Source organism: Chlamydotis macqueenii, chromosome 4 (assembly GCF_036417535.1).
Source record: "Chlamydotis macqueenii isolate bChlMac1 chromosome 4, bChlMac1.mat, whole genome shotgun sequence".
Taxonomy (NCBI): domain Eukaryota; kingdom Metazoa; phylum Chordata; class Aves; order Otidiformes; family Otididae; genus Chlamydotis; species Chlamydotis macqueenii.
In genome coordinates this window covers 73612320-73621919 of record NC_141559.1, presented here as the reverse complement: position 1 = coordinate 73621919, position 9600 = coordinate 73612320, and the positions used below count along the sequence as shown (strand labels likewise).

The following is a 9600-nucleotide window of genomic DNA, read 5'->3' as shown; positions in this document are numbered from 1 at the left end:
CCCCCGCGGCGTGCGCAGGGGCCGGCGCTGCCGCCCCCCCGCCCTCCCCGCGCCGGGATTTGCTCCCTAATTGACCTAAATCGGGAGCTCGTGAGCTGCAGCCCCGCGGCGGCGCGCGCACACGCACCCCGCACCGCACTGCACACACGCACACGGACACGCACAAGCTCGGGCCCCGGCCCCGCCGCGCTCCGCGCCTCGTGTTTCCCCCGCGGAGCCCCCGTTGGCCGCGGCCGCTCCTCCAATCGCAGGGTTCCCCCTCTCGCGTCCAGCGTTTAACTCGCGTGACATTTTTTATTTCGTTATTATCGTTTTCGCGCAGAATCTGGCGCCTCCGATGGGTTGTAGGCTTGCCTTTTTTTTTTTTTGCCTTTTTTTTTTTTTTCCTATTCCCTTCCCCTCCTCCCCCTCCCCCCTCCCCTCCTAGCTTGCAGGAAATGATGGCAAACCGCGATCTGAAATGATTACTCCGGAAAAAAAACCTTTTATACCAGGAGAGCATCCGCGGGGCTAGGCAGAGGCAAGAGGCGGCCGCGGGGCAGCGGGGAGCCGAGGAGCCCAGCCGCCGGCGGAGCCGCGATCGCCCCCGCCCCCGCTTCCCCCCTCCCCCTGGTCCCGCAGCTTCTCTCTCCGACGATGCCGGACGAAGCCACGGAAAACGCCGGCTCCACCTCCGCCCGCGTCTCGTCCTTCTTCATCGAGGACCTGCTGGGCACCGAGGGCACGGCGGGCGGCGGGGCGCGGCGGGCAGCGGCGGGCGGCGGCGGGCGCGGGGCTCAGCGCTGCGGAGCCCGCTCCCCGCTGCGCCTCGGCCCCCCGAGCTGCCCTCTCCGCGACGCCGCCGTCGGCTGGTACCGCCGGGCCCACGCCGCCTTCCTGGGCTGCGCCAGCCCCGACAGTAAGTGGTCTTTCCCTGTCCCTGATCGCCGAGTTCTGGGTTTTTTTTTTTTTTTTGCGTGGGGAGGGTGTCTCTGCTCACCCCTTGGGGGGGGGGGGGTCCGGTCCCGCCAGTGCCCCTGGGTCAGGCGCAGCCCTCGCCGTGCCTCCGCGTTCTCGGCCGCCTAGGGCAAATCTTCGGCTACGCTCACCTGGAGCCTCCGCCGCCCAAAATGTAAACAGTTGGGGTTGTTACCCACTCGGGGATTTTTTTCCTTCCCTTTTTATTTCTTCCCCCATCCCTTTTTTTTCCTTTTGTTTTCTTTTCTTTTCTTTTTTTTTTTTTTTTTTTTTTAAGAGGGAGATCTAGCTTTTTTTTTGACGCCTCAGCAAGCCGGAAAGCTGGGCCCGCCGTCCCTAGCAGCGCAGCGGAGAGTTTGGGAAGGCGGGGGAGTAGCCAGGCTCGGTCCCCGGCGTCCCCCGCCCACCCACGCCTCGCAGAGCCGGCCCTGCTCCCCTCTCCCTCCGGGGCCGGCGCAAACCCCGCAGCAAAGGGCGCTGGAGGATGAGCCGGGGTTCAGGGGCAGGAATCGACATCTGAAAAAGTTTATGGGCTGCCATCAGTGGTTATTTTTATCCTGATAGAAAAAATATTGTCCCTCGGCGCGTCTCTTTGATTCTATACGAGCCTGTGGAGTTCGCACGATTGCTCAGTAAGGGAGAGAGGCGTGATTTGTAACCCAAAGAGTCTCTTTTTACAGCGGTGGGCTTATTAATATGTTTAACTTCTCTGAAAAGTACATCTAGAAACAGAAAACGGCTCCCTAAACAACGGCCTTGTTTTTCTCGCTTTTTTCCTTGTCTTTTTTTTTCCCCCCTCTGTTCTATGAAGAGCAGGAAATATATTTTTTTCCTCCCTTTAAAATTGCAAACGGAAAGCACAATGTTGGTAAACTCCATGGAGACATGCTGAGAGACAATATTGGATTTTAGAGCAGCTGACCCGGCCCATTTGGTTTATCCGGTCCAGAGAAATGTGACAGGAAAATATTTCCTTCTTACTTTGCTTTATATATACACACGCACTGCTATACGTACCCACCTGACACACACCAGTATACTTACGTATGTACTTGTTAGGATATATGTGTACATATATGTGTAGATATTTACACATGTGTTTAAATTTGAGTAAACTTGTATTCACAGGTGTACATGCACATATGAAAAAGTATACGTATTTCTACGCGTGTAGAGGTGTGTATACATATTTGTGTGTGTACGTGTATGTGTACTAAACATATATCTAAAAGTACACTTATGTTACATACGTATGCGTGTGTTCATGCGGGTATGTGCGTGCACGCCGGCGTGTGTACACACACGCCCATATGTGAGCGTGTACAGGAACGAGTATACATGCACGGCGCGCAATTTGCGCTCTTACACGCGAGGACGCGAGTGCGTGCACTAGCTCGCAGGTATTTGGGTGCTTGCCCGGAGGCCGGCTCTCGGGGGTTGGCTGCAGGAGAGGGAGCAGGGGCAGGAGCCTTTGCCCGGACCCCTCGCCCGCCCCGTCGCCGCCGCCTTCCCTCTGCCGGGGAGCGGGGGCCGGCGCTCCCTCCGGGTCAGCGGGCGGCTGGGCGATGCCCCCGCTCTCTTCCCCCCCACCACCCAGCCCTCTGCCTCTCTCCGCAGCCAGCGACCGGGACTCCCCCGAGCCCCTCGAAGAGCCGGCGGAGCGGGCGAGCGGCGGCGGGCGGGCGGCGGCACGAGGCCCGACGGGGGGGCGGCAGGGCCCTGGCGTGCGGGAGGAAGAGGAGGATCGCGGAGAGGAGCCGGGAGAGCCGGAGCAACGCGCCGGCGGCCGCAAGAAGAAGACGAGGACGGTGTTCAGCCGCAGCCAGGTCTTCCAGCTGGAATCCACCTTCGATGTGAAGCGCTACCTGAGCAGCTCGGAGCGGGCCGGGCTGGCTGCCTCGCTGCACCTCACCGAGACCCAGGTGAAGATCTGGTTCCAGAACCGCCGCAACAAGTGGAAGCGGCAGCTGGCCGCCGACCTGGAGGCGGCCAACCTCTCCCACGCCGCCCAAAGGATAGTGCGGGTCCCCATTTTGTACCACGAGAACTCGCCAGCCAGCGCCTTGGGCTTCCCCCTGCCCCACATGTCCGCCCCCGTGGTGGGCTTCTCCGGCGGCCTCAGCTACCCCCTGGGCGCCTTCCCCACCGCCTCCCTCCCCTTCCTCCGGTCGCAGATGACAGGACTCGTCTGAGAGCCCGCCTGCGCCGGGACCGCGACCGCGACCCCCTCGCCCCCTCCTCCGGCTTCCAGCTCCACCCCCCTCCCTCCCCGGACTGTTTATTTCCAACGTACACGTATCTCCATTTTTTGCTTTTTGACTTTTTAATTTTTTTTTTTTTTAAACGTGCAATAAACTTACTTTTGGGGTTGACTCGGAGAGACGCGCAGGAGCCAGAAGGAACCCACGGGAGTACGAGGACCCCAGCCGTCAGCTGGGAGGGGATCGGCGGTGCTCCCCCCGCCGCGCATCCAAAGAAAATGCGGCCCCGTGGCAGCGGCAGAGCCCTGGCTGCCGCCCCGGCCCCGGGCTGACCCAGACCAGAGTTTTCCGGGGGAGGGGGGGACTACACCCTTGGCTCCCCACCCCCCCTCGCCTCGCCGAGCTGCCGAACGTGAGAGGAATGTACCGACCCCCCCGGCCCCACGGACGGGGAAGCCTGGGAGCCCCCTTCTCTGCCGAGGGACGGTCCCCCAGTCCTGTGCTGCCCCGGGCCAGCGCTCTGTGGTGGGGGGGAACCTTCCTCTTCTCCCACTTTCCGTGCAGAGAGGAGGGCCCCGCGGACCCTCCCCTCCAGCAGCTTCGCCGGGGCCGTTGGTTTCAGCCACTAAATTCGTACAAATCTCCCGCCCCCTCCCGCCACTGTTACTCTCATTTTCACACAATCGATAGCCGCGTATGTGCTGATGCCCCCCCGGCCCTTCCCGATGCAGGCGTGTTGATCTGAAACAACTCAAAGGCAAATTGCTGGAGTGAATTCGCCCCGCCGAAGTCCGAGCTGTGAGGATTTGGTTTCTTTGTTTTCGTTTTATTTCCTTGTCAAACTACCGGCTAAAATACGCAGTTTTAAGAAAAAAAAATATAATTCAACATACTGTGTTTTACCAGTGGGTTTGCCACTTATTTCCACCTCCTGAGGAGAAGGCACCTCGGCTTCTCTGTCTCTGACGGGATCTGTTTGTGTAATCGATTAATAGTTCGCACTGGCAATTAAAAAGGAAGAAAAGAAAAATTATCGGATGGGGACAGACTGAGGAGCTGTATAGCTACTTGTGCAAGCTAACCTGTAATGTGATATTATATGAAGTATTATGCATGCCGAGCTATTTTTTTTTCCTTTAGTAACTGTTTTGTTTCCCCCTCTCTACCCGCTGCTAAAATGAATATCGGGTCCATCGTTGTTTCTAAAGGTTTGGATTTCTTTTTCCGACTATTAAGGGGGAAATGACCTTGTAAAACTCAGCCTTGGTGGAAGGTCGGGCTTTGATCGTACTTTTTAGGACATAATCAGCTGGAATTGAACAGACCAGCTCGGAACTCTCGGTGTCCCCGCAGGGAAAGCCGGGTCCTGGATCTGTCGGGGACCCTGGATCTGTGCGTGACCCGTCCCCAGTGAAGGAAGAGCCGGCTAATTCTTCCCATTTCCTCCACTTTGCGTTACGTTTTGGAGCAATCTCACAGTTTCTTGTTATGAAATCGGTCGGCGAGACGCGGCGGAGCTCCAGCTTTGCTACGAAACCTGAGAAGGGTCAGGGGCGGATTATAACCTCTCCACAGCTTTTAATTTTTTTTTTCTTTTTTTTTTTTCACTTTGGCCTGAAACACGGCTCTGGGCATCAGCCTGCACAGTTGAAATCAGGACGCTGAAAGCCTCAAAACCACTCGAGAATGAAATAAAGATATTCCGGGTTCCTGAGGAAAGTGCTCACTTGCCGGGATGCTCGTTTCGACTTGAGCCCCGTTTCTGGGAGCTGTTTTTGTTGGTTTTGGGTTGTTTTTTTCTTCTTTTTTTTTTTTCTGCAACTGCTCTGAAATCCCTCGTCTCACTCCGGGAGACCTGCGCCAGCTGTTTTCCTTTGCATATCCGTCAAACACCCGAGTTCGAGGCGTAAACCTGGAAAGCCTGGTCCCCGGGCAGGGTCAGAAGGAGGGTGAGGTGGCTGGGTTCGGGGTCCAGATCGTCTTCCCCCCCCTATTCCCAGCTCCCCAGTCCTCCCAGTGTCACCTACTGGGGTAAAATCCGGACTCACTACGGTCATATCAGAGTAGATTGTAACCCAACGCGAAACTTAACATGCCTGCCACTCTCCACATGCCTTTTCTTTGGAGTAACGTATGAGATTATTATACTTCTGATTCTACTAAGTATTCTTTTATTGAAGTTGAGGAACTGGCAGGGCTAAATGATCAATCGGATTTTTAAAATGTGTTTTGACATTAGTTTGTTTGTTTTTTAAAAACGTGCTGATTATATCAATAAACAGATTTTTTTTTCATACACTGTATTTGTAACTTATGGTCATAGTAAAATATTAAAAAGGTGCAAGGCGTGAATTCGTCTAAGAAAAAGTGCTTACTTATGCCTTATTCTGTACATGCAGAAAGTGCTTTATAGTGGCTTATTAAAAGTATGTGCTGAAAAGTAGGAACATAGGGACCTCAGGTTTCTTTACTTCGTAGCTTTTTTTAGTGACGCTGTTCATTGTAACTGATGGAAAGAAATTTCTGCAGGATGCAGAGAAACAGCTAGCGGCGGAGGTAGTCCCTGATGAATGTACATTGACGATTTCAAAGAAGGCAAAAAAAAAAAAAAAATCCAAACCCAAATCCAAACCCACCCCTCAAATCAGGACAGCAGATTCCTGGCAGTTTTCTTCCCTGAGTGTATTTTTTATTAAACAAACCCAAGAGGTAAGAGTCACGCTTTGTGCTTCTTCTGCTATAAGAAAAAAAATGTTGGCAGACTGTAAAGTTTAAAGTAGTTTCGCAAAGGCTGTTTGCGACATATAGAGACATACGTTGCTGCTTTATAGATCAAAGCAACCTCAGAATAGCTTTAAAATAAATCCAGTTATACTACAGCTGTAATATTATTATGCAGCATAAATCCTTGTCTGTTGACATTTATTTAATGAATGTTGCTACAACAGCTTAGCTAGATGGCACTCCAGAGGCAAGGCAAAGGAAAACCTTGCCAGACTGCTCACAAAGATAACTTGTGTTTATCGGACGCTAATAAAAATAATCAGTGAAAGGATTTTTTTTTTTTAAGCAAATCAAACGAAAATCAACATGCTATCTGAACTACTCTTCTGAAATAAAATTCCTGGTGTAGCTGCAGTAAGATGTAATTATTAATTACACTTCAAATGAAAACGATCGATAGGCTGAAAAGCACCTTGTTAAATGGCTGCTTTGCAAATGGTGCATTGCTCACCGCCTTAAGATGGCCCATAACTTTTCTCCGAGGCATGGGTCTGAAATATTCATGCAAATCAATGCGTGATAAATCTCATAGGTGCTCGCTGGCTCCATTGTTGAACAATATATTTGGATCGATTGTTTCGTTTGTTTTTTTTTTTTTTTAATTATTCCAATTTCTGGTGCACTGTCTGGGACTGGTCTGGTTCTTCCCTGTGAACGTGGCAGCCGGGCGGGGGGCGCGCCCCGCGCTCCCATCGATCCGAGGGATGCTCGCCCCAGAATGGAGTGCTCTGAGCCTCTAATTAGATCCAGGCAATTTTCTTACAATTCCCGTCCCGTTCCCAATGAATGTAACTTTGCGTCGGATTTCTTAATGCTTCATTTGTCTATTTAACTGAGTTTCTCATACTCTTCTTACGAATCCTACGTTTTAATTTCTGCATAGTGAGATGCATGAATGTCCATTAAAAAGAAAAAAGATATTCATGAAAATCTAGATGTGCGCCTAAAATTTCATTTTTATTTTTTCTTTTCTTTTCTTTTCTTTTCTTTTCTTTTCTTTTCTTTTCTTTTCTTTTCTTTTCTTTTCTTTTCTTTTCTTTTCTTCTCTTCTCTTCTCTTCTCTTCTCTTCTCTTCTCTTCTCTTCTCTTCTTCACTTCTCCTTTTCTTTTTTTTTTAATTTTCTTTTCCTCTTCACTTCTCCTTTTCTTTATTTTTCTTTATCTTCTCTCCTCTCCTCTCTTTAGCAACTCCAAGCTACTGAACAGCCGAGAATTCTCACTTTATTCGGAAATTCCCTCCTGGATTTTACCGCACTCCTGTCGTATCCCTGCAGAGGCTGCAGGAAGACGGTTGAGCTGAGGACTTGGAACTGATCTCAGAGGGAGACAAAAGCTTTCGGGAAGGGCTGTTCTGTCCCGCGGTCCCATCAAGGCCCGGCCTACCTGTCTCGCACGTCGGGGATGAGGGAGCGCCCAGCTCCCCCTGTTTGCGTGTGACACTTGTGGCTGCTTTCCCGTGGGACTCCGGGACAGTCATTTCCCAGTCAGTGACACCGTTTCCTTACCCCCCTCTCTCCCCGAGGTGTCCCCGCTGCCCCAAATCACTGCTGCGCCCGGCGGAGGGGTGGGGGGGGTTGGGGGGGGGCATTGGCACCCAACTATGCTGAAACACATCCCCGGGGTTATTTTAGGGACCTGCAGAGCCAAGGGGGCCAAAGTGAACTTTTCAGACAGAGCTTGGACCCGCCACCCGGGAGAGGAGCGGCTTAAAAATCGCTGCAAGGTGCGGGCGAGACCGCGGTTTATCTGGGGGACGTGAAACCCAGACCGGGCCTATTCTTCCCTCGAGTGCATAAACTAAGCCCGATTTCGTAAGCCAAACAAAACTGGACTCTGTGGCGTTTCCCTAGAATCTAATCAGATTTCATTTCCATCAGATTGAGATTTAGAGTTGGAGACTTTTTGTGCTCCCAGCTAAAACGGAAATAAAGATTTGTGTGCCGGGTGATTTCTGGTAAAAAGCTTTCCCAGATAAAACGTTTCCATTCAGCGCGATGTTAGCTTCTAACACAGGAATCTATTATTTAAATAAAAAGTTTCGCTCCTCCGGCGCCGCCGCTGTGCGGTACCGGCCTCCGCGTCCCGACAGATACCAGACAAGATCCCTCCCAGATAAAATACAAATAAAGCGCCGGTGTCGGGATATCTCTACCTGTTGTAAGGAAAAATCGTTGCTTTTGAAGGAGGTGATGCAGCGCCTTATCTGCCGGCCTTGCGGGGCCTGGGGAGTGGACGACGATGGCAGCGCAGGGCTGCCTCCCGCCCCGGCCAGCGAGACCCCCTTTGATGGCTTAACTCCGGGCAGCCGATCCTGGCAGAAAGCGGGAGACCCCGGCCAAAGCCACCCCCTCCCTACAGCCGCCCTCAGCTGAGCGCTCCCAACGCCCCGGGAACCGGTCACTCGGAAAAGCCTCTGACTTTTGGCAAGGTCTCTCGCCCCGCCGCCCAGTCGGATATAGCCCTCCCCCCACAAGAAGCTCAGGGCCAAATGCGGGCTTGGAGGGGTTTTTGTGGAGGGGCTGGTGCGGGGAGCAGCCCCCCTGCGGAGCCCTCCCTCCGCGGGGATGCACGAGCTGTCGGAGTGCCGAGCCAGGTCTCCCCCTAAAGAAAACGGGGAGTCTAACAAAGGGCATGGGGAGTCCTGTACGGGGCTGGCTTGTCGGATCGACTGCAGGGGGGACCCCGGAGACCCTCCCTATCCTCTCCTTGCGAGGGAATTGTTTCCAACCTGCCTCACAGCGGCTGGGGAGATGCGGCACTGTAGCGTGCTCCCTCACTGCAGAGTTTGTCCGGGAAAAAAAAAAAAAAAAACCAAAATAATAATAAAAAACCCTGTAAACCGGACAAATGGAGCTAGGAAAGGAGGAGGACAGACCTTTCCCGTCCAGGTGTTACCGGGCCTGGTCTCTTAGGGCTAGGCTCGATCTGCTCGGGCGGCGCAGGGGGCTGCAGTGAAAAAAAAAAAAAAGGACATAAATCTTATGTCTCGTTCTTCAATTTCCTTCTTATTTTCTGCCTTCTTCAAGTTTTCCTTTTTCTTCCAAGAAAATGTCTTCTAGGAAAACACGCCGAGTCAACACATTTGCTTTTTAAGGTGGATTTTCGTGGGACTGAAAGGGAAAGGGTTGGCACCAAGAACAGATGTGAGCGCCCAGGACATGCCTCGCTTGCAAACTGCAGGAGGGGAGCAAAGACAGGCCCAGAATTTCTTAATTTATCTTTTCAGCTACTTCTTCGCATTTTGTACCACTTTTCTCTCACCCTTCCTTCGCTCTGTCGCTTTCTCTTAATGGGACATTTCTCTTCACCAGAACCGCCGGTTTGTATAGGAGATTGCAAGACAAATGGGCATTTGGCCAACAATCACGTTGATGGAAGACGGATATATATGGGTTGAGTTTTTTTTTTTTTTCACCTGGTGGAAAATGTACAGCTCTCCAGCAGATGGCTGCATTAAAATCTGAGTGCATTTATAAAGTGAAACAAATTTTCACGAAAAAGAGCTGAAACCCGCTCTCCTAAGAACTAGGTTGTTAAAGATTAACGCAGTCCAAAGCCTTAAGATGCACTGATTTTACCTCGCGGAATCTCTGGCATCACAATTCTTAAGATCCTGTCAGAACTTCTGTTGTCGACTCTTTTTCAAGGTCTTTTCGTT

General features: G+C 52.1%; 1 protein-coding gene across 1 annotated transcript; it reads left to right on the top strand.

Moving 5' to 3' along the window:
- The first annotated feature begins 539 nt into the window (after window positions 1-539).
- LOC147601026 (homeobox protein HMX1-like) lies at window positions 540-3149 on the top strand. The gene is made up of 2 exons (XM_086747291.1): window positions 540-898; window positions 2575-3149. The coding sequence occupies exons 1-2, from the start codon at window positions 637-639 to the stop codon at window positions 3147-3149; spliced, it is 837 nt and encodes a 278-aa protein (XP_086603417.1). The 5' UTR covers window positions 540-636.
- Window positions 3150-9600: the final 6451 nt, after the last annotated feature.